At 43.8% G+C, this 26,093-nt stretch overlaps 1 protein-coding gene across 3 annotated transcripts in view; it reads right to left on the reverse strand.

Annotated features, from left to right (window-relative positions):
• cabin1 (calcineurin binding protein 1) overlaps positions 1–26,093 on the reverse strand; it is a 483,310-nt gene that overhangs the window by 336,357 nt on the left and 120,860 nt on the right. For 2 of the 3 annotated variants that reach the window (XM_068005469.1, XM_068005468.1), the window contains exon 26: positions 17,812–17,981. In XM_068005469.1, coding sequence (XP_067861570.1) covers positions 17,812–17,981 — 170 coding nt within the window. The remainder of the gene's footprint in view (positions 1–17,811; positions 17,982–26,093) is intronic. The other variant, XM_068005470.1, reaches the window with a different exon arrangement.

Here is a 26,093-nt window from a genome sequence, read left to right on the forward strand (position 1 = left end):
ACGCGAGAGATACTGAGGGACAACGGGATTCGATGCGAGAGATACTGAGGGACAACGGGATTCGACGTGAGATACAGAGGGACAACGGGATTCGACGCGAGAGATACAGGGGGACAACGGGATTCGACGCGAGAGATACTGAGGGACAGCGGGATTCGACGTGAGAGATACAGAGGGACAACGGGATTCAACGTGAGAGATACAGAGGGATACCAAAGACAGAAAGAAAGAACTTGCATTTCTATAGTGGTTTTCGCAACCTCAGGACATCCCAAAGCGCTTTACAGCCAATGAAGCACTTTTTACAGTGCAGTCACTGTTGTAATATAAGAAACACAGCAGCCTACTTGCACACTGCAAGGTCCCACAAACAGCGTGATCACGTTATCTGTTTTTTTAGTATGTTGGTTGAGGGATAAATATCGGCCAGGACACCGGGGAGAACTCCCCTGCTCTTATTTGAAATAGTGTCAGGGGATCTTTATGTCCGCCTGAGAGGGCAGACAGGGGCTCGGTATAACGTCTCATCCAAAAGACAGTGCAGCACTCCCTCAGCACTGCATTGGAGTGTCAGCCTAAATTTTGTGCTCAAGTCTCTGGAGTAGGACTTGAACATACAACCTCCTGATCCAGATTTCAATGTCAATGTTAGTGTTACAGAGGGATATCAGATTTCAGTGTCAGAGATACAGAGTTATTGAATAAAAGCTCCTTCAGATAAGTAATAAAATGAAAGAGATCCTAGTTTGCATATAAACCAGATGGACCAGGCTTATCAGTATAAATGGAGCAAACACCCTGGAAGGACCATGAGATGTGACATCCAACAGGTTTGCAACGATGCATATTTGGATTAGACCGATTGATTATCCAGGTTTTTTAAAAAAAAATTTTTTTATTAAAAAGAGCCAGGTGGTCGCAATTAAGACTTCATTATTCAGGAAAGACTGAACAGGCTGGGGCTCTTTTCTCTAGAAAAGAGAAGTGCTGAGGGTTGACCTGATACAGGTATTTAAAATTATGATGGGGTTTAGAGTCATAGAGTCATAGAGTTATACAGCACGGATAGAGGCCCTTCGGCCCATCGTGTCCGCGCCGGCCATCAGCCCTGTCTACTCTAATCCCATATTCCAGCATTTGGTCCGTAGCCTTGTATGCTATGGCATTTCAAGTGCTCATCCAAATGCTTCTTGAATGTTGTGAGGGTTCCTGCCTCCACAACCCTTTCAGGCAGTGAGTTCCAGACTCCAACCACCCTCTGGGTGAAAAAGTTCTTTCTCAAATCCCCTCTAAACCTCCCGCCTTTTACCTTGAATCTATGTCCCCTTGTTATAGTACCCTCAACGAAGGGAAAAAGGGTAGACATGGAGAATATCTATCCTCTTGTGGAGGAGTCCAAAACTAGGGGTCATAAATATAAGATAGTCACTAATAAATTCAATAAGGAATTCTGAAGAAACTTCTTTAGCCAGAGAGTGTTTAGAATGTGGAACTCGCTATCACATGGAGTAGTTGAGGCGAATAACATAGATGCATTTAAGAGGGAGCTAGATAAGCTCATAAGAGAGAAAGGAATAGAAAGATCTGCTGCTAGGGTTAAATGAAGTAGGGAGGGAGGAGGCTCGTGTGGAGCATAAATGCCGGCATAGACCAGTTGGGCTGAATGGCCTGTTTCTGTGCTGTAAATTCTATGTAATTCTACGCTGATGGAACCTGAATGATTTCTCATGCCCACTTACTAAGCCTGAAATGCTGCTTGTCACCTTAGCATGAATTAAAACTCCCCAGAAACACATCCCTCTTAGTTCTCTGTTTCAATAGAATAAACTTGATTTATTTTTAAATATTTTACTTTAAATTACTTATTACTCTGAAGCATACCATTAGCCACTGGGATCACAGAATTTATCTCCCACTGGACAGTGGGTTTTTCCTCTTGGGTAGATTACTTGCTGTGTGTAGAATCTTCTTTATTCTTTAAAAGAAGTGCAACCTCCCAATACAAGTCAAAATTGCTAAAGGAAAGTCACCCAGGGCACTATCACTAAGAAATTCATACACTGGGTATCAGCTGATCTTAACCTGCTCTACTGTGTCAAAGCCTTCCATCAGAGGACGGCATTTAATTCTTTGCCTAATCGAGGCAGCAGTGATATGGAATCAGTCAGAACACAGAAACAAAATTGGCAAGTAAACAATTCACAGTGATGTGGTAAAACCAGACCAGGTCACAAGGACATGTCATATCCCAGGAGCAAGCTTAGTATGAAAAGCTTGCACTCCAAAAAATGGGAGAGACTCTACCTACAGTAAGTAAAGTAATATTTATTCTCATTTACTCAAGCTCCACAAACAGGAAATATACCAAAGTACTTCACTTGTCACCCTGAACTATCAAGTCAAGACTTTTCTCAGTGAAAACATGTAAATTATTCCAAGCAGCTGTCTTGCAATCGGCCTTAAAAGGAAGCATCTGAATGAATAGAGTAAACTTGTAGAATAAAGTAAACTTGTCGCTTTTTTTGATTTGTAGCGGAGAAGAGAAGCCAGGGGTTATCTTTGCATTCCAGGATGGTTCCAGGATGATCCTGGAATAGTGAGCATTCCAGGATGATCCTGGAATAGTAAGCAGTTTTGGTAGAGGAGAGCAGGACCCGATAGTGCTTTATGTGGTCCAGCCAGATCTGGCGATGAATGGCTAAAACAGTTGCCTGCCATAAACGTTCGTGATTGCGTCCCTTGGACTTAAAGGAGGGGAGATGGGGGCCTACCTGGGGGAATGACCAGGGTGAGAGAGAGAGTAAGGGTTTTGCTGGGGACAAGGGCATCAAAGGTGGAGTTGAGGGAGTGAATGAGCAGATCAGTAGCTGCAGAAATGTCATGGTGAATGGAGGGCCAAAGGCTGGACAGTTGTGAATTTGAAAGTGCCGTTGCAAGTGACTTAGAGGAGAGTTTTTTTCCAGGGGCGAACACTGAAGGAAGTGGGGTTGGGAGGGGGAAGGGGGAATGTGGGTGGAGAGAGATACAAGGAAGTGATCAGAGTTGGCCGTGTCTGTGATTGACATGATGGGAGTAGAGAGGCCACGTGAGATGGCAATGTCGAAGGGGTGGCCGTGAATATGGGTAGGGGAGTTTATATGGAGGGAGAGATTAAGGGAGGAAAGGAGGGGCAGTGAACTCAGAAGAGAGAGAGCATGATGAGTTGAGATGGAGGTTGAAATCAGAGGCTGAGAAGTCGCTCAGTGCAGAGGCTGAGGGAGGAAAGCAGTGAAGATATCTCGGTGAGAAACCTGGCATGGTACTTGGGTGGGCGGTGGAGAATGAGGATTTTAAAGGAGAGCGCGAGGGGTGCGGTACAAGGTGAGATGCTCAAAGGAAGAGAAGGTACCAGAAGAAAAGGTGCAATTAAGTGATAAGTGTCACACCATCACCGTGGCGGTCTGGGCGGGGCAAGTGGTGGAAGGTACAACCAGGTGGGGAGGCTTCATAAAGGGGGAAGGTATCATCACCCGTCAGCCAAGTTTCCATCAAAGCCATGATGTCAATGCAATCATCCACAATATGCTCATGGATGGCAAGGGCCTTTTTCACAAGCGAACGGACACTCTGGAGAGAGATAAGGTAATAGCTAATCCACTGACAGAGTCCACAGGGTCGGTGCTGGGAGGGGTGAATGGGACTGCAAGGAGGTTGGCAAGATTAGCCCCCAGCGGGCATGCTGGGTAGGAACGTTGGAGAGAATAGAATGGCGCAGTTGGGTTGCTGCTCATAAGGAGGCAGCGAAAAGTGCCTCAATGGGCCCTTTGGAGGATTTCAAAAAAGACAAGAGAGAAGCTGATAATTATCTAAGAGGGAATCAAGCCTGGGACGGCGGCAGGAGAGTAGGAAGGTCGAGGAGTGGTGAAGGGTTGGGGTAGGGATTTGGGAGGAATATACTGGCATGGATTGAGAATTGGTTAACAGACAGGAAACAGAATAGGAATAAACGGGTCTTTTTCCGGGTGGCAGGCAGTGACTAGTGGGGTACCGCAGGAATCAGTGCTAGGCCCCCAGCTATTCACAATATATATCAATTATTTGGTTGAGGGAACTAAATGTAACATTTCCAAGTTTGCAGACGACACAAAGCTGGGGTGGAATGTGAGCTGTGAGGAGGATGCAAAGAGGCTCCAATGTGACAAGTTGGGCGAGTGGGCAAGACCATGGCAGATGCAGTATAATGTGGATAAATGTGAGGTTATCCACTTTCGTTGTAAAAACAGAAAGACAGATTAATATCTGAATGGTGATCGATTAGGAAAAGGGGAGGTGCAATGAGACCTGGGTGTCCTTGTACAACAGTCGCTGAAAGCGAGCATGCAGTTGCAGCAAGCAGTTAGGAAGGCGAATGGTATGTTGGCCTTCATTGCAAGAGGATTTGCGTACAGGAACAGGGATGTCTTACTGCAGTTGTACAGGACCTTGGTGAGACCACATCTGGAGTATTGTGTGCAGTTTTGGTCTCCTTATCTGAAGAAGGATGTCCTTGCCATGGAGGGAGTGCAACAAAGGTTTACCAGACTGATTCCTGGGATGGCAGGACTGACGTATGAGGAGAGATTGGGTCGACTAGGCCTATATTCAGTAGACTTTAGAAGAATGAGAGGCAATCTCATCGAAACATATAAAATTCTAACAGTACTAGACAGACTAGATGGAGGGAGGATGTTCCCGATGGATGGGGACTCCATAACTGGGGTCACAGTCTCAGGATACGGGGTATGCCATTTAGAACCGAGATGAGGAGAAATTTCTTCACTCAAAGGATGGTGAACCTATGGAATTCTCTACCACACAAGGCAGTGGAGGCCAAATCATTAGATGTATTCAAGAAGGAGATAGATATATTTCTTAATGCTAAGGGATCAAGGAATAGGGGAAAAAAGCGGGAACAGGGTTCCGAGTCAGACGATCAGCCATGATCATTTTGAATGGCGGAGCAGGCCCGAAGGGCCGAATGGCCTACTCTTGCTCCTATTTTCTATGTTTCTATGTTTTGGGTGGGCAGAGTACCCGAGGGGGGAGAAATGAAAGGAAGCATGGCGACAGGAGAAGGGGCTTAGGAGGGGCAAAAAGAAAAGAAGAAAGAGAGAAGTGACGAGCTGGGGTCCGGAGCGGCAGCCAAAACGCACAAACGAATGGTCTCAGGGAAACTCAAATTGCATAGGTGTGGTTACATAGCAAGATTAGGATAAATATGTTCTGGTAATAAATGGGGAAGAGAGAGGAGACAATAGGAGGGAGTCCAGAGTTAAAGTCAGAGGTCCAGTGCTGGGATAAAGTTGAGGTGGAGTCAGTTTGGAGCATCGATGAACTAATGTCCAAGTTCAGAGACAGGTGTGGAGTGAGTGTGTGAGTGAGTCCAGAAGCTATTTGAAGGGTAGAGTATCGGAGGACACACTGCTGGAGGTATTTCCTTGGGAATGAAGAGCCAGGAAGTGTGCAGAATCAATCGTGGGGCAGAAAAACGGTGGTGAAGTTGGAGGCCACCATAACATCCAGAAGCGGTGGAGAAATGGACTTCGGCCCAGGAGTGAGAGTTTCTGGCCAGGATCCACACAGTAGCAAAATAAAGCCGAAAAACTAGTAGAACATTTATAAACTCAGCAGGTGACAGCAGCGGTGGCGGATGGGCTGTAAACTAGACAAAGTTACCTTAAAACTTGTGCAACTGAATAGCAGATCAGAGTCACAGCAGCTGAGTCTTACAGTGTAGTCCAGTGGAGTGGCGTAGTCTTGATGGCAGAGAAGTCCAGGAATTTGGATGCCAAATTAGACATACTGTGCAGCATACTATGGAAACTGTTGCTTGCAGGGGCTTGCAGAGAAGTTCTATCAAACCAGGAAAATTCCTAGGTTTACTCCCATTACTTTGTAGTCCTCATGGGAGAATGCTAGCTCATTCTGAAGCCCTTTGTTCTAAAGAAAATGTTCTAGATGGTCACCTTCTGCAAATTATATAAGTGGTGCAGCTTGGAGACTAGTTCCACGTCAAGAGAAGCCAACCTTGGGTTCAGCATCTTCTGGGCGAACTATCAGGACATGGTGTTGGTGCTGGCCTGACCTCAGCCTCAGTGATATTTAAGGAGTGCCTCTCTGATTTGCCAGCTTCTTTGAGGCATAGAAGTTTGTGTCTTTTTTCGTACCTGCATACATCAGCAGAAACTCAATAGGAAGCAGTTCAGCCGGTCTTTATTCTAGTGGGATGATTGGACTTTATGATTAACTTGGAGAAATCTGGGATATAGAACCTGACATTCATAACAGTTCAGTTCCAGAGAGGAATGGGCATCGTCTCTAAACCACCAGGCAGGTTTTCCATATTTCAGGCAGAGTAAATTTAATAGGTGCTGCACTGTTTCTGCATCTCAGGTCTGATGGTATCCAACCACTTTTTTGTGGTGTGCAGCTCCTATGGTTGAGTTTTCTTACGTTTGCTCTTTGTTCATTGTCCCGAGAAGTTATCATAGCGAGAACAGTGTTTGTGGGCCTTCAGTGATAGAGAAAGAGCAACAAACTACTGACTTGGCTGTGGTCCCTTGCTTTGCACCAGCACTAATGATCAAGGCCTCCAAGGTAGAGTGGGGAATCAATATGGGGGCCATGGATGCAAGAAGTGTGGAATCTTCCCTATGATTCATGTAAGCCAATTCAAACCAAAGGACTAATTGGCCTTGAACTGTTTGAGGATTGAATGCACAACAGTATGCAGTAGGTATGGACCAATGCAAGCTGGCCAATATATTATTTAGCATAAGTCACATGTAATTTGGTATTGTGCCAATACACATCTTGTATGATGTTCATATATCATTACCTCATATCACTCCTACCATTAATGACAGACCTGTAACCGCTAGTACTTTGCTCCAGTATTATGTAGCTCAAAGTCTATAATCATACTACTGAGTGTTTCTTTTACAGTTCAAGTGGGCATATTGTGAAGATTTCACACCCACATCACTATGCTTTACTGAAATCTAAGTGACAACTCTGAAGTATGTAAACCGAATTGGCTTCCTCTGTCATTCTGTGTCACGTGGTGCAGATATGGCAGTGCTACAGCCTGAATGAAGGAGAACTATCTGCATGATATCGGGCAAGGGTGCAGAACAATGTGACAAATTGGACAGAATGGAACAGCATGAATGGATCCTTCACTGGGAGGTGATCCAGGCTAACTTCAAGAGTTACCCAGAAATAGACATCATGCCAACATACCAGAAAAAGGGTGTAGGAGTTGTTGTGCAAATTCTGGTATGTCAAAACATTACCGTAGATGGTCTGTCAATTCTGTGGCAGGCCAGGGAAGGCCTTCCTGCAGGCCTCTCTTCCTTCTTCACTCATAACATCATTCACACTGTTCAGGAAAGACAACAGTGGTTGTCCTAGTGACTCACACCGGCTCATAGATACTCAGTTCTTGGATCATGCCTCCTTCAGTGCCGACAGGCTCATCATGATCACCTGTAGGAGGATCTCCTGATCCAGATGAGCAACCAGATCTGGTGCACTGACCCTAAATCTGTCATTTGTCTCTGTAGTTCAGAAAAGGACTGGCTAAGAGCAATTGGGAATGGAGCAATCAGTACTGACTTCATTGCTGTCCTCCAGAAAGGCTTCCATAGTGAAGGATTACAACATCAAGTGGAAATGTTTTGCACACTGATGTCAGGACCACCACTTCAACCCTCCAGGATGCAATATGTTTGCATTCCTTTTGTACCACCAAATACTGCTGGATGAGGTATTCCCTCCAAGCTGGCTAAAAGTCTTCATGGCTGCTGCTTCTTTGTACAGCACTGCAGTGATGATGAAGTATACACTGTGGTATTGTTTGAGACAGTGATCCTCAGGACGGCTCTGTTTGAGTGTTGAAGTTGGTTCTGAACAAGTTAATTTCAGAGCCCCTTGAAGTGACTGGTTCCTGTGATCTTGAATTTCTCTCAACAGTATTATTTTCCTTTGTATCATATGAACACACGAAAATGACGTGCAGGAAAAGGCCAGCTGGTCCATCAAGTCCGGACCACCATGACTAGACACTTTATATCCCCCCACCCCACCACGGCCATGCAATTTCCTGGGAGAAGCAAAAAAAGGGGGAAAAAAATCTGGAAAATTCCTCTCCAACCCCCTCAGGCGATCTTTAAGCCTATCTGAGTAACTAAGGTTATTTAAGCTAGGATCATTCTTGTAGCTCTCCTATGAACCTTTTCCAAGGCCACAATATCACCCACCATGTGAAGGCACCAAAACTGGGCGCAGTACTCTAGGTGTAATCTAACCAAGGACCAGTATAATGACAGAATGGTGTCCTTTGACTTGTATGGAATGGTTCTCCTAATACTACCCAATACCCTGTTTGCTTTAGCTACGGCTTCTCTGCATTGGTTTTGAACCATGAGTGATCTGTGCACAGTGATATCTAGATCCTCTTCTCTTTCAACGGCTTTCAATATTTTTCCCTGTAAGGTATATTCTGTTTTGGTCCTACCGACATGCATCTCACACTGCATTTATCTAGGTTAAATGCCATTTGCCATTGTTTGGCTCATTTCCCCTAACACGTATAAATCTTTTCGCAGTAGATTGTATTCCTCTACAGTCTTAACACGTGCACAAATTTTAGTACCATCTGCAAATTTGCTGACCATACCTCCAACACCACTATCCAGGTCAATAATAAAAAGTGAACAGTAGTGGGCTTAACACCAATCCCTGGGAACACCACTAGTAGCCTGCCTCCAGACTGGTCCTCAACAGTTGAGTACAACAATTCCGAATCCAGTGTATCAAATTCCCACTGATACCACAGGATTCTATCCTATGAAGTAACCTAGCATGAAGTGCCTTATCAAAGCTTTCTCCAGGTAGATAATGTCAACCGAATTACCCTCCTCCACTAACCTAGTAATTGCTTCCAAAAACTCAATCAAGTTTGTACGGCATGACCTTCTTTTCCAGAAGCTGTGTAATTGGCCCCTTCTCTTTCCCAGTGATCATAAAGAGCATCTCTTAGGATCCCTTCAAGCATCTAACCTATAATGGATGGCAGGCTGATGGGCCTGTAGTTCCCTGGCTCTGATTTGTCCCTTTTTTGAAGATCAGAACTACGTGAGCTGCCTTCCAATCTAAGGGAACTATCCCTGACTCTAATGAGCTATTAAAGAGACAATCAAGGGGCTCACAGAGCACCTGTCCCATCTTTTTAAGCACCCTTAGGTGGATATCACCTGGACCTGGAGTCCTATATATTTTGAGATTTTCTATTCCATCCAAGATAACATCACTATCTATTTTAATATTTATAATGTTATTTACTGTAGTACACCCCACAGCTAGAATATATCATCCACAAGAGTCTATTTAACAGCTCTGTTATAGTCTGGGAATTTGTTTGAATCTGTCCTAAACTGTCTTTCAGTGGCCCGCTATGATCTTTAACAGTCTTCTGACTTCTGTCGTAGCTGGAAAAGCTTTTGCTATTACTACTACAGTTATGCATCATCATCTTTTCCAAAGATCCTTTAACTACTCCAATGGCAGCATTTATCTTCTTCAGTTGTCTGTGAGATTTGTCTCTGTTCTCCTTGGAGTTAAATTCCGTAAGTATGTAAAAGACATTCTGCTTAAATCTAATTTGTCTGAAAACAAATTATCAGGATAAAGGGTTTGTCGACTACGGATATTGTTGGTAAATCCACCCTATTTCAATCTGCATATAGTTGGGGCAGTTTCTTAAAGCCCATCTTTCCCGTTTGCCTGTTTCAGTAAATCAGGCTGACAATGTATTTGACACAGCTCACATCCACTGTATTAAGGGGAATCGACACTTGGTTGTGCACAGGGCACTAGGCTGTCACATAGGTGAGATGAAGCACCTTTGTCAATTTAGGCTTTTGTTTCCTTAGGGAATTAGACTTGAGGAAAACCATTACTGTTTGGTGGGAGTCCTTTTCACCCAAAGATGATAACCCTTGTTACAAAGTGTGACACCGCTCTCACTGCTCACTCAGCTTATAATCAATGACTGGACTTTCCAAGCTGTTGATATTGTTAATATTCTTTAGCGTATCCTTGTACCCTTTCTACTGCCCACCTTGCCTGTTCTAGCTCAATATCCAGGACCCTCTTTGACATTCTGGAATCATCCATAAGGATGACGTGACCTGACCAGTTACGGCCTTTGTCATGCTGATCATACAGTGCTCCTATTTACTCAGTAGGACACCAGCTAAAAACATCTCAGTCAACAAGATACTGTTTTCCTCAATTTAGAAGGAGCTCATGGACCTCTTTGTCACCAAGATTGAGACCATCCATTCAGCTGTCTCTGTCGCTTCCCTCCCTTCCCCTAGTCCACCAAACAAAACTTCCCCTAAGGTTTCCCCCCTGCCCTAACCCTGAATTCACATCTTTCTCTAGTTTCTCTCCTATCTCCCCTCATGCCCTCTCCGAGCTCATCTTGACTACGAGACCCACCATTTGCTCCCTAGATCTATTCCCACTAAACTGCTGACAATCCAATTTCCCTTCCTGACTCCCATGTTAGCTGATATTGTTAACGGTTCCCTCTCCTCAGATACTGTCCCCCCTCCCCTTCAAATCTGCAGTCATCATTCCCCCCCTCTTCAAAAAACCCACCCTTGACCCCTCTGTCCTGTCAAACTACCGCCCCATCTCAACATCCCCTTCCTCACCGAAGTCCTTGAACATGTTGTCGCCTTCCAAATCCATGCCCATCTTTCCCACAACTCCATGTTTGAATCATTGCTGGCCATTGCAAGTGATTCTCTGGCTACGACTGGATAGATAAGAATGGAACCAGGGGAGGCCTAGGACGAGGGCCTGTAGTGGCAACTCATGGTGTCTGCTAGCCAAGCAACCTACAAGATCTGCTGCCATTCACTGTAAAACAGAGGATGCAGCCCCTACAAAAGTCCCTCCTGAAATGTCGGGATGGCACCATGGCAGAGAGTTATGAAGCAGTGAAGGTAGTGGAGGGGACAGAAGGTTTATTCCTTCTGGGCCCCGGCTGGCCTCTCTGACAGGGATCCCTGAGTAAATTCACTTCTGGAACCAAACTGGCTCTCTTTTCACTGAAGAGAGGCTTGATAGTGGCTCTGCTTGAGCTGACTGAGTACATGTTTCCTGAAACCTTCCAGCATTAACTCAGTCAGATTAAGAATGGAAGCTCCAGTAAGCACATCTGCAAATCAGGCTACTACTAGCACAGGAAAATGCCTTGGGCTACTGTCCTGGTGTGCACATCCAAGACACCCATGGCTGATTTGACTAATGTTATGCACAACATTTTGTAGCTGAGCCTCAGATATGAATGTGGCCTGCATGGCAGCTGCATCAACCTGGATCAAGTCTTTGGGTATAAATATTATACAATGTCTCAAACATGAAATCATCTGCATCTGGGACGTAAGATTTCCTGTGACTACAACTACTTACTCCTTCAGTTTCATGGTTTCCATTAGGGATGGGAAATTTATTATACTTAGTCTGATCCTGAAAGCCTACCAGAGTTGACGAGGAACTAAGGACTTAGGACCTCTTTTGTAGCTTGAAGGATTTATGACTACCTATCCAGACTGGATGCTACAGCTACTGTCTGCAGTATTCTCCCTGACAATTACAACTGTGAAAGGGGTGATAGAGGGAACATGGTGAAGTTTTAGCTTGTGGACAGATCCAAGATAGCATCTTTCATTTTTGGCACCAGAGGCTGATTACAAGTATTTTAAGTACCAACATTGGTGGACCAGTATTTTGTTTCTAGAAAGGAAAAGATAAATATATTGAAGTTAAAAATAGTTTCTTCCCCCTCCTAATTGACTCTATGCCACTACTTGGGCACTGGTTGGAAACCAGGACTCAGTACTTAAACTGGTCACAAGCTGGCGAAATTCCAAAGTAAGGTCTGCTTGTGACAGATCCCAGAAGTGGTTATGTAGGGACTGAAGGCTTCCCTTTCCCCACATATCTTCTCTGTGATCAATAGTTATTGTCCTTTGGGGAAAGAAGCCTATCGTCTTTATCCGGTCTGGCATTTTTGTGACTCTAGTCCCACACCAACGTGGCTGATCTTAACTCCCTCTGAAGTAGCCTAGCAAGTTGTATTCAAACTGATACCAGTTGTTCAAGAAGGTGGCCCACCACAACCTCCTCGGGGCAGCTAGGGATGGGCAATAAATGCCTGCCTCGTCAGCGACGCCTAAACCCCAAAAATGAATAAAACAAAAGTTGACCTGAACAAAGCTCAATTTGTGCATTATTTCAGGGCAGGAGGGAGTGAAGAAAAGCAATGATCTTCCAAACACTCCATACTCACATAGTATTCTCTCTGATCTGGAGATCGAGAAGAGCTTTACTATTCCAAACGTCTTCCTGCGTCAAAATTGAGCATGAATCTGTAGAATTTCTTGTCAGTGGTTACGTTGATTTCAAGCTCTTGAGCTGACAATGACAGAAGACAACAGAAGGAGCTAGGGCAACCATGGGTTTGGGGTCAGCCAGATTGGATTGGCCAGTAAAGTGCCTGGTAGTCCTCAGCCCAAAAAGTATTGGCACACGAACTAGTTTTCACACTTAGTGCAACAAACCAATGTAAAACTCAACATAACTTCAAGAAATCCTTCCCTCTATACCCTTAGGAAGTGGAGAGAGACTTTTAAAAAAAAAGAGATAAAATAGAGAACAATAAAATGGTGTAGAACTCAGCTACAGGCAGTAGGAAACCATCTCTTCCCTGAGATGGGTGAAAGAGAACTGAACTACCTCAGATCAAGCCTATAATATGGCAGGGTATGGGCAGATGAGCTATTGCACACAACAGGACTTTCTTATAAGGGACAGCATTCCTGGAAACTTTCCCAAGGAATGATGGCACTTCTTAATTTCAAGTGGAGGCTGAATGATTAAAGAAGAATTCTAATCATATTTATTTACAATGGAGTGGGAAGGAACCTTTGAAAACAGGATGGAGCTGACACAGGACTATTTCTGGACATAGGCTGTTACAACAGGGACTGGGAAAGAGATCAAACTTAATTTAGCAGTGAACTTGAAACAAGAATTGGGGGAATTCTTGTAACATAATGTAATTGAAATAATATTGTGGCCGGCAAGAGAAGCAGGAAAGTTGAAGAGAATAACCAGATTTCAAGACAGTCAAAGAATTGAGAAAATTCACTAGAGAAGAAAAACAACAATCAAAAACAGAATCATTTAGAGAATGTATTGAGGGGGTAAATAAAATGTACATCTGATATCAGAATTTTACACATACAATAGTCACCCATTTTGAATGTAGAAAAGGGACCATTATATCATTATATGCACATTTTTCCAGAAAGAGAAGGTTGTGGAAAAGCAAAAAAAAAAGTATGTTGGTATCAAAACCTAAATGGGTAAATATACAAGTTAAAAACAGCATTCTTGTTTATCCCCTTTATTGAGAAACCTGGGTGAGGGTTTCAGTATCTGGGCCAGTAGCACAGGAACCACCAAGGTAGACGAGAGTAAAAGACAAGGTAAACTAGGAAATAGCACTATGCTTGGGTTTCTGCAGGAGGATTGAAAAAAACAAACACCTGAAAAAGATTAGGGGAATGGGAAAGGAAGGAGAGGAGAGAGGGGAAAGTACACAACTAAATTGAAGAATGTTAAACAAATAATCCAGGATGAGAAAATAAAATTGGAGAAAGAAACAACTGGGAACATTAGGGGAATAAAGTGCTTCTAGACTTATTCATGATTGCAACATATTAAACAACAGGAGTTTGTTGAATGGGAGAGGAGTGATGCAGAGGAAGAATTATGGACTTTATTAAAAATAATGCAATCACAGTAGAAAAGTGTAGAACTTACATCTGGTGGTTGAAAGGATAGGAGGTGCATACAGCACAGCAGAGAAAACAAAGATGAATATCAAAATGTTCCTCAGGCTGCAGGGCAGGCAAAACAAGAAGAATAAATAGAATGTGTCCAATATCACCACCGACACACACCTTTAACATAGTAAGACAACCCAAGGTACTACAGCAGAGAAAATGGATGCAAAACACTGGAGAAGCGTTAAGTGAGGTGACCAAAGGCGAGGTCAGAGGTAGGTTTTCAGAAAGCTTTTGAAGGAGGGAAGTAAGTTAGCAAGGTTGAGGGCTGAGGCCAGGATGCAAAAGTAGCGCTGAGAGAAAGGGGAATTCAAAAGAGGCCAGAGCCAGAAGAGACAATACACTGCACATAAGGCTGGAGAAGGCAGAAGTTGGGTTTGGGCAAGGCTATTGAATGAGATCAATGATTTTGAATCCAATGCACTGGGGGACAAGGAGCCAATGGAGATTGGCTAGGCAGTGGTCAGGACTAATGTGCAGGATAGGATGCACTGAAGCGGTGAGAAAAGTGTTAGAGAAGTCAATCATGGAGGTGATGAAGGTGTGGATGAGGGTTTCAGCAGCGATGGGAGTGACGTGAGGGCAGAGGCAGTTGCAGAAGCAAAAATAGGTGGCTTGACAAAAATTGTAGAACAAACAATGGAACCTACTGAATCATAATGGAACTAATTGAAGAGCATGTGCAAGCATATTCACAGCATAGCAAGCTACAAGAGAAGCAGGAGGGTGTGAAGCCTCATCAGAAGGAATAAAGTTTCATAGCTTCCAACACAAATAGCTGGAAAGCAGAGGCAAAGAACACCAATTGCATGCAGTACCAAATCCACTCCCATCATAGAGTTATGCAAATCATCAGCTGCATGCCCCTGAAACAAAGGTATTTTCCTCTGAAATCACTGTGTGCTGTAGGTGCAAGCTCATCCCCCGATCCTTTTTCCATTAATTCAGAGGTCCTCAGCCTTCTATTCTTTTCCCCATTCTATCCCTTGTTCATATCAAAATGACCTACTCTACACATCATCCAACCTATCATTCACTGATCACTCTGCTCTGTATTCATCAGAGTGCATACCCTCAGTGCTCTCAACCTCGAGTGTTTTCAGTGTATTGGCTGAATTACTACATCTTGATCTTCAGTGGGGCAATAAGAATTTTGTTTTCAGTTCTTCACTTTCTTCGAGTCTCAACAGCTGTCACGTTTTACCTTTGATAGATGAAGGACAGAGTGGCACGATCAATATTCTTACTATCTCCTCTGACCTCAGTGGAGTTCCCATATCTCCGCCAATGCTAAAGCTGTCCCCAAGAAACGGTTTGCTGTTTCATGCCAAACCTCTTCTCTTCCACACCTTACTCTTTATAAAGCCCAAGTCCATGCTAGACTTTAATACTGCTTCCATATCTGGGAAGCCACTTCTGACACTTCCATCACACTCCTGGAAAGGATACAAGAAAAGGTTTGTCTGGTAATTGATCCCTCTCTCATTTCATAGAAACGTAGAAACATTGAAAATAGGAGCAAGAGTAGGCCATTCGGCCCTTCGGGCCTGCTCCGCCATTCAAAATGATCATGGCTGATCGTCCAACTCAGTACCCTGTTCCTGCTTTTTCCCCATATCCCTTGATCCCTTTAGCATTAAAAAATGTATCTAGCTCCTTCTTGAATACATCGAATGACTTGGCCTCCACTGCCTTCTCTGGTAGAGAATTCCACAGGTTCACCACCCTCTGAGTGAAGAAATTTCTCCTCATCTCGGTTCTAAATGGTATACCCCATATCCTGAGACTGTGACCCCTGGCTCTGGACTCCCCAGCTATCGGAAACATCCTTCCTGCATCTAGTCTGTCTAGTCCTGTTAGAATTTTATATGTTTCGATGAGATCACCTCTCATTCTTCTAAACTCGAAGTTTAAACTCCCCGTTGGGGAATTGAACTGCATTTTCCTGCGTGACAGGCCAAGATACTCACCACTATACTAACGAGGAACTGTTCCAGCCCCCCACTTCTCTCTCTCTCCCATCGCAACCATTCTGTCCTCTCTATTTAACCGATAATATCATAACTCTCCTCTCTTGTCCCTTCTAAGCCACATACACTGTCCTACACATTCTCCCCTCTCTTCCCTACCCCTTACCTCCCCCCCACACCAAATATTCCCAATATGTTGAAAGCAAGACTCATCATGCTGTCTCCTACTCTCATTTCTCCTCAGGATCTCAAAACAGTGGAACTCCTTACCTCCCTCAATCTTTCCATTTACCTCAATATCTTCAGACTTTTAAAACTCAAGTTTGGTATTAACCAATCACTAGTTCTTGATTTACTTCTTCCATTGTACTCTTTTCAACCTTGTTGGTGTGCTGCACTATGATCCTTGACCCTTCACCTTGGTTTCTCTTTCTTTCCTTCTGTACAGCTTTAATACATCATGTCAATGTCATTGCCAACCTCGTGTCACATGCCTTCAAAGCCACGAAACTAGTCACTGCCTGATTGATTCACCTCTGTGTACTGTACTTAAATATCCCACAAAACCTGATGAAAATAATACTCCTCCCTCCTAAATATTTTAAATATAAAAAGCATTGAAACCACAAAGTTTAAAAGCAGCAATACCATTTAATCTCAGTACAGTAACTAAAACTACTTTAGCTTCCAGGTACTGAATAACCACACATGGGCCTAGGTGGAATGACAAAAATTTGCTGGGAAAGGTACACCATTGCCACTTCCCTCTACCACTTACATCCAACACTATTCAAACTGCTTGCATTCCAAAAATCACAGCCACATTATATGAATCAGCACTAATGAGACTGGAGAAGGAGTGTTTGTATCTGTGTCTCTGTCTCTCTTTGAACGGATAAGTAAGATTTATCTGGGTCAACACAACTTCTTCGAAAATATTTCTTTTCCTGCGTAAAGTTTGGGAATTGAAGTACTTACAGAAACAGAGGACAGATCAAAATAAAATGACACCAGATCCACATACAAGCAAACCATTTCCTTAAACTAACAAGATACAAAATCAAAAAAAAACCCTGACCTACAAGATGAATAGGTAGAATTACTCAATCTTAAAATACTACAGTACCGTTATCAAGCTCAGCAATATGTCTCTTTAAATGTCAAGAGTTGCTTTTAAAATGTACTAGAGGGCAGGATCCCTGCGATTCCCTTCCCTCAACTCTCCTTGCACCATTAATGAGTTGGGGCATACCCTGAAATGTCGGGACAGTGAATGACCAAAGTGTTGACTCTAGTAAAGTCTGCGTATGGAGCAAGTCTGGATTCTCAATCAGCAAACACACGTAAAAGGCCATGGATAAATGGATAAGAATAAAATTAAAGTCACAGGACCAGGTAGAAAAATAGCAAGACACAAAGCATGCGCAAGTGGATAAGATGACAACTGCAGCATTTACAATCTGTATCAACTCAAATGGTGGATGCACTGAGTTGAAGTGACTGCCTGTTGTACTTTACAAAAGAACATACTGTTTTGAGGCCTGGATCAGAGAACTATAAGCGATGACCAGTAACGGCGTCATTCTGTAGAAGTTTATTCTGCTTATAACAATTCCTGTAATGGCACTGGATGCGGCCAAACTGCACTTCATACAAACACAAGCCAAGCAGCAGACACTTAAACAAGCCACAACAATCCAAGCAAGCAACCGAGAAAAGTTTGAAGGAACCTAATTGAGGAGCCCATCATTTTTGAGAAGCTAGGTAGCAGCCATATTGCCCGTTTTCCTACGCACCATCACCCAGTGTTGTGCATTTAACAGAATTCACCACCTATGATTGCCCAATTATTAACCACCTCCCAAGTTTGCCATTATCTATAACAAGAACAATACCATCAATTGAGGCCTGCTGACGGGGGATTTTACGTTTGACGTAATCGTGGTCAATCGGAGTGGCTGTGTAAGGTGGGGATGTCAGACCTGGACCTGAGGTAAGATTTCCTTGACCTTGCACGGTTCCAACAGAAGAATGGGAGTCATCATCATTTGTACAGGACTTTTCCCTAAAGGGGAGGGCAGAAGAGAAAAAAAAAGACACAGTGAGACGATGTTATCAATGAAAATTACCAATCATCATCCTAATGTTTTAAAGTTACAACAGAAGTGTTTTGTTGTGTGGGTGGCATTTATGTGTATATTGATGCTGGGCAGGAGACACCATCTGACGACAAAACAGCACAGAAGCTGCAATGTCACTTTCCTACCACTAGCTGCCCCTGTTGTGCTGCACAATACAAACACGGTTTCTGTAGAGCCTTCATGGCCAGAAAAATACCCCAAACTGAAATTTCAGCCTGTGAAATAGGAATGCTACTTCCTACAAGTGGCAAAAAACATTAAAATCCTGCAAAGAAAATCTAAACTAAAGTTATTTAGCACCATATTGCAGTACCATCAAAAAAGGCTCCAAGCTTTAAACTAAATTACTTGTGTGAATGGACAATTCTCATTTTTCAAACACTTCCACTCTCAAACAGCAGCTTAGAAATTGCAGAGTTCTGCTAGCATGAGGATGGACATGCAGACGGTTTAATAATGCAGCAATTTTTAAACATTTTCTCCCATTACTCTTATTGGAGTCTCTTACACCATACCACTCCTTCCCAAGGGATTGATCACTCCCAGGCCTGTGTCAGTACTGGGACAGTTGGAGGCACCAGGCACAGGAGGGATCAAAGTAACTGTCAAATTCATCCTCCCTCCAAATACTGAAATCAGGATTAAGAGGTGCCTAATGGCACCCCGTTCCATTGCACAGTGGAATGCTGCTCCTACATGGCATACCACTGTGCCAGCTTTTGCAACTCCCATATTGTAAATATAGCTCGACAGAGAGAGAGCCTGGGCCTGGCTTCATTACTTTGAATTCTTTACTTGTCTGCTTCTAAATAGAGGGCATACAAGTGTCATATCTGAAAAAAGTTTGAATCTTACATAATTATTTTTAAAAGATCAATTTTAATGATGTCTTCAACAGAAAGTGATTTATTTATCATGGAAAAGGACAGGGAGGGGCCGGAAATAAAGGTTCTAAATTGGGGGAAGGCCGATTTTAATAGGATAAGGCAGGATCTGGCCAAAATGGACTGGGATCAGCTGCTTGTAGGAAAATCCGCATCGGAGCAATGGGAGTCTTTCAGAAGGGAGATTTAGACCATACAATGGCAACATGTTCCCGTAAAGGTCAAGGGTGGTTCCAAGAACTCCAGGGAACCTTGGATGTCAGGGGATATACGAGAATGGATTAGGAAAAAAAGGAGGGCTTTTGGCAGATACAAAAGGCTAAAGACGGAGGAAGCCCGAGAGGAGTACAAAAAGTGCAGGGGGATACTTAAAAAAGAAATTAGGAGATCAAGGAGGGGCCATGAAATAACACTGGCGAGCAAAATAAAGGAAAATCCTAAGATGTTTTATAAGTATATTAAGGGCAAGAGGATGACTAGGGAAAAAATAGGGCCCATTAGGGACAAAAATGGCAATCTGTGTGTGGAGCCGGCAGATGTAGGAGGGGTTCTAAATGAATTTTTGCATCTGTTTTCACTATGGAGAAGGACGATGTAGACATAGAAATACGGCAGGGGGACTGTGATATACTCGAACATATTAACATCGAGCGGGAGGAGGTATTGGCGGTTTTAGCAGGCCTAAAAATGGATAAATCCCCAGGCCCGGACGAAATGTATCCCAGGCTACTGTGTGAGGCAAAGGAGGAGATTGCGGGGGCTCTGACACATATATTCAGAACCTCTCTGGCCACAGGGGATGTGCCAGAGGACTGGAGAACCGCTAATGTAATACCATTATTCAAGAAGGGGAGTAGGGAAAAACCGGGGAACTACAGGCCAGTGAGCCTAACATCAGTGGTAGGAAAATTATTGGAAAAAATTCTGAAGGACAAAATTAGTCTCCACTTGGAGAAGCAAGGATTAATCAGGGATAGTCAACATGGCTTTGTCAAGGGAAGATCATGTCTGACTAATTTGATTGAATTTTTTGAGGGGGTGACTAGGCGTGTGGATGAGGGTAACGCAGTGGATGTGGTATACATGGATTTCAGTAAGGCCTTCGATAAAGTCCCCCACAGGAGACTGGTCAAGAAGGTACGAGCCCATGGAATCCAGGGTGCCTTGGCACTTTGGATACAAAACTGGCTTAGTGGCAGAAGGCAGAGGGTGATGGTCGAAGGTTGTTTTTGTGACTGGAAGCCTGTGGCCAGTGGGGTACCACAGGGATCGGTGCTGGGTCCCTTGCTGTTTGTGGTCTACATTAACGACTTGGATATGAATGTAAAAGGTATGATCAGTAAGTTCGCTGATGATACAAAAATTGGTAGGGTGGTAAATAGCGAGGAGGATAGCCTCAGTCTGCAGGACGATATAGATGGGTTGGTCAGATGGGCGGAACAGTGGCAAATGGAATTTAACCCGGAAAAGTGCGAGGTGATGCACTTTGGAGGGACTAACAAGGCAAGGGAATATACAATGAATGGGAGGACCCTAGGCAAGACAGAGGGTCAGAGGGATCTTGGTGTGCAAGTTCACAGATCCCTGAAGGCGGCGGAACAGGTAGATAAGGTGGTAAAGAAGGCATATGGGATACTTGCCTTTATTAGCCGAGGCATAGAATATAAGAGCAAGGAGGTTATGATGGAGCTGTATAAAACACTGGTTAGGCCACAGCTGGAGTACTGTGTGCAGTTCTGGTCGCCACACTACAGGAAGGATGTGATCGCTTTGGAGAGGGTGCAGAGGAGATTCACCAGGATGTTACCAGGGCTGGAGCGCTTCAGCTATGAAGAGAGACTGGGAAGATTGGGTTTGTTTTCCTTGGAGCAGAGGAGGCTGAGGGGGGACATGATTGAGGTGTACAAAATTATGAGGGGCACAGATAGGATGGATACTAAGGAGCTTTTTCCCTTCGTTGAGGGTTCTATAACAAGGGGACAGAGATTCAAGGTAAAAGGCGGGAGGTTTAGAGGGGATTTGAGAAAGAATTTTTTCACCCAGAGGGTGGTTGGAGTCTGGAACTCACTGCCTGAAAGGGTTGTGGAGGCAGGAACCCTCACAACATTCAAGAAGCATTTGGATGAGCACTTGAAATGCCATAGCATACAAGGCTACGGACCAAATGCTGGAATATGGGATTAGAGTAGACAGGGCTGATGGCCGGCGCGGACACGATGGGCCGAAGGGCCTCTATCCGTGCTGTATTACTCTATGACTCTATGACTCTATTTTATTTTCTGAGGAGGGATTGGGAAGTGTTTTAGACTACCCCCTTTCCCTCTGAGAAGTGCAGCAAGCTCCAGTCATAGTGTGGAGTGGGGGGAGGGGCAGAAGGTCCCAGGCACCTTGACAACAATTAATATTCACTGGTGAAAGGAGCTTATCCGGTAACATCCAGTATCCAGCGGACAAGGGTCCACAGCACAAACGTAGGGCCAATTTGAACCACATCCCACCCCCAGAGTCTCATCATGGGAAGCCATCAGTAGAGAATGAGAGAAGGAATGTCGAAGCCGCTCAATACTGAATCAAATACACGGGGCCATACACGGAATCAACCAAATACCACAAGTAAACATTAACACTCATTGCATCACACAGTTACAAGTAATAAGTAAAAGATGCAATATGACATTCTAAACCATATTACTACATGGCCAGCAAGGGTGTTAAGAGTATTAAGGAGTATTAAAGAGTACTAAAGGAAGTGGCCCTGGAAATAGTGGATGCATTGATGATCATCTTCCAAAATTCTATAGACACTGGAACAGTTCCTACAGATTGGAGGGTGGCAAATGTAACCCCACTATTTAAAAAAGGAGGGAGAGAAAAAACAGGGAATTACAGACCAGTTAGCCTAACATCAGCAGTGAGGAAAATCCTAGAGTCTATTATAAAAGATGTGATAACAGAACACTTGGAGGGAATTAACGGGATTGGACAAAGTCAGCATGGGTTTATGAAAGGGAAATCATGCTTAACAAATCTACTGGAGTTTTTTGAGGAGGTATCTAGTAGAATAGATAGGGGAGAACCAGTGGATGTGGTGTACTTGGATTTTCAGAAGGCTTTTGATAAGGTCCCACACAAGAGGTTAGTGTGCAAAATGAAAGCACATGGGATTGGGGGGGAATATACTGGCATGGATTGAGAATTGGTTGACAGACAGAAGAGAGAGAGTAGGAATAAACAGGTCTTTTTCCGGGTGGCAGGCAGTGACTAGTGGGGTACCGCAGGGATCAGTGCTTGGGCCCCAGCTATTCACAATATATATCAGTGATTTGAATGAGGGAACTAAATGTGACATTTCCAAGTTGGCAGACGACACAAAGCTGGGGTAGAATGTGAGCTGTGAGGAGGATGCAAAGAGGCTCCAATGTGATTTAGACAAGTTGGGTCAGTGGGCAAGAACATGGCAGATGCAGTATAACGTGGATAAATGTGAGGTTATCCACTTTGGTTGTAAAAACAGAAAGGCAGATTATCTGAATGGTGATAGATTGGGAAAAGGGGAGGTGCAACGAGACCTGGGTGTCCTTGTACACCAGTCGCTGAAAGCGAGCATTCAGGTGCAGCAAGCAGTTAGGAAGGCGAATGATGTGTTGGCCTTCATTGCAAGAGGATGAGTACAGGAACAGGGATGTCTTATTGCAGTTATACAGGGCCTTCGTGAGACCACATCTGGTGTATTGTGTGCAGTTTTGGTCTCCTTATCTGAAGAAGGATGTCCTTGCCATGGAGGGAGTGCAACAAAGGTTTACCAGACTGATTCCTGGGATGGCAGGACTGACGTATGAGGAGAGGTTGGGTCGACTAGGCCTATATTCAGTAGACTTTAGAAGAATGAGAGGCGATCTCATCGAAACATATAAAATTCTAACAGGATTAGACAGACTAGATGGAGGGAGGATGTTCCCGATGGATGGGGACTCCATAACCGGGGTCACAGTCTCAGGATACAGGGTATGCCATTTAGAACCGAGATGAGGAGAAATCTCTTCACTCAGAGGGTGGTGAACCTGTGGAATTCTCTACCGCAGAAGGCAGTGGAGGCCAAGTCATTCGATGTATTCAAGAAGGAGATAGATATATTTCTTAATGCTAAAAGGATCAAGGGATATGGGGAAAAAGCGGGAACAGGGTACTGAGTTAGACGATCAGCCATGATCATTTTGAAATGGCAGAGCAAGCCTGAAGGGCCGAATGGCCTACTCTTGCTCCTATTTTTGATATTTCTATGTATGTATATGAATATACAAAAAGGACAAGGAAAAAAAAAATCAAGCCCATCTCATCCAGACATGGTACAACCTCACGCACCACCCCCAACGACACATCTCCTAGGAGGCGGGGGGAAAAAAAAATCATGAAAAAAAACCTGCAGCCAAATCTGGAAAGACTCAGGAAATTCCTCACAGACTCAAGGAATGTTTTGGAAGATTGTGACAGCCCACAAGTCCTCATAATCGCAACTAACTAGCAACTAACCCATCATAACCGAAAATGTCTTCATTCAGGAATTTGAAAGGACTGCAGCAAGTCCATACCCACATGTTACAGTAATCTGTTTCAGAGAACGATGACTGTAAAAGGCAATATTTACTGGCATCTAACCTAACTCTTTACCTAAAGATTTTGTATGCAGATCCCTAATCCTGCCATCTCAATCTAGCTATGTACCTCAAATAATCTATCCAACAGGACTCAGCCCAATCATTCATTATTTTAAAACCTCTATCCTATCCCCACTAAGCCTAAACTAAATAGCCCTAGAGTCTCTCATTACTAGCCCTTAGGCTAGGTATCATTCCAGTCCCAACCCTCTGCACCTTGATATGTTCTACCATGTGCAGGGGCCAAACCTTGATGCAAAACTCCCAAGAATGGACGTACCAAAGCTTTATTATAGTCGAAGTATAGAACTCTTCATTTTATACTCTTTGGTCCTTACAATACAACCTAAAACCCTATTTGCTTTAGAGTCATAGAGTTATACAGCACGGATAGAGGCCCTTCGGCCCATCGTGTCCGCGCCGGCCATCAAGCCCTGTCTACTCTAATCCCATATTCCAGCATTTGGTCCGTAGCCTTGTATGCTATGGCATTTCAAGTGCTCATCCAAATGCTTCTTGAATGTTGTGAGGGTTCCTGCCTCCACAACCCTTTCAAGCAGCGAGTTCCAGACTCCAACCACCCTCTGGGTGAAAAAGTTCTTTCTCAAATCCCCTCTAAACCTCCCGCCTTTTACCTTGAATCTATGTCCCCTTGTTATAGAACCCTCAGCGAAGGGAAAAAGCTCCTTAGTATCCATCCTTTCTCTTTAGCTACTTCACAGTGCTGGTGCACCTTTAATTAGTGATCAACTATGGAGATAGCAGAAGCTGACCACAATCTTTCAGTCCTCCTTAGATGTGGGAGCGGTGCCAGGGGACTGGAAGATTTCAAATAGTACATCCCTGTTCAAAAAAAGAGGGATAAACCCGACAACTACAGGCCAGTCAGCCCAAAGTCAGTGGTGGGGAGATAATAATCCGAGACAAAATTAATTGTCACTTGGAAAATATGGGTTAATAAATGACAACCAGCACGGGTTTGTTAAAGGCAAATCGTGTTTGACTAACTTGATTGAGTTCTTTGATGAAGTAACGGAGAGGATCGATACAGGTAGTGCAGTTGATGTGGTGTATATGGACTTTCAAAAGGCATTTGATATAGTACCACATAATAGACTTGTCAGCAAAATTGAAGCCCATGGCTTTAAAGGGACAGTGGCAGTGCGGATACAAAATTGGCTAAGAGAGAGAAAGCAGACAATAGCGGTAAATGGTTATTTTTCAGACTGGAGGGAAGTACACAGGGTGTCCCCAGGGGTCGGTATTAGGACCACTGCTCTTTTTGATATATATTAATGACATGGATTTGGGTATACAGAGCATAATTTCAAAGTTTGCAGATGACACAAAACTTGGAAATCTAGTACAAAAATGAGAATGCATGGAATTGGAGGCAACCTATCGGTTTGGATAGGGAATGAGTTAGAAGGTAAGAGACAGAGAATAAGGGTATGTGCTCAAATTGGCAGGATGTGACTAGTGGTGTCTCCAGGAATCTGTACTGGGGCCCCAGCTTTTCACTATATTGATCAATGACTTAGATGAAGGAATAAAGATCTGTATATCCAAGTTTGCTGATGGCATTAAGTTAGGTGGCATAGTAAGTAGTGTAGATGGGATCGGAAAGTTGTAAAGAGACATTGATTGATCAAGTGAGTGGGCAAAACTGTGGCAGATGAAGTTCAGTATGGGGAAGTGTGAGGTTTGGACCCAAGAAAGACAGGTCGGAATATTTTCTAAATGGCAAGAAGCTAGGAACTGTGGATGAGCAGAGAGATTTAGCGGTCCAAGTACAGAAATCACTAAAAGCTAGTGAACAGGTACAAAAAATAATGAGGCGGCTAATGGAATGTTGGCCTTTATGTCAAGAGGACCGCAATTGCACAAGGTGGAAGTTATGTTAGTTATATAAAGCTCTAGTCAGACCCCATTTGGAGTACTGCATTCAGTTCTGGGCACCACATCTCAGGAAGGATATATTGGCCTTGGAGGGGCTGCAGCGCAGATTCACCAGAATGATATCAGGGCTAAAAGGATTAAATTATGAGGGCAGGTTGCATAGACCAGGCTTATATTCCCTTGAATATAGAAGATTAAGGTGTGATCAAATTGAGACAATCAAGATGATTAAAGGAGTTAATAGGGTAGATAGAGAGGAACTATTGCCTCTGGTGGGGGAGTCCAGAACAAGGGGGCATAACCTTAAAATCAGAGCTAAGCCAGTCAGAGGTGTTGTCAGGACACACTTCTTCACACAAAGGGTAGTGGAAATCTGGAACTCTCTCTCTCTCTCTCTCCAAAAAGTTATTGAGGCAGGGGTTCAATTGAAAATTTTAAAACTGAGATTGATAAATTTTTGCGAGGCAAGGGTATTAGGGCTCCAGAACCAAGGCAGGTAGATACAGTTAAGATACAGATCAGCCATTGAATGGTTCAAGGGGCTGAATGGCCTCCTCCTGAAAATACCTCTTTACCCACGCTGCCACTGCCACGAGGA

This window comes from Heptranchias perlo, chromosome 25, assembly GCF_035084215.1.
Source record: "Heptranchias perlo isolate sHepPer1 chromosome 25, sHepPer1.hap1, whole genome shotgun sequence".
In the NCBI taxonomy this organism is placed as follows: Eukaryota; Metazoa; Chordata; class Chondrichthyes; order Hexanchiformes; family Hexanchidae; genus Heptranchias; species Heptranchias perlo.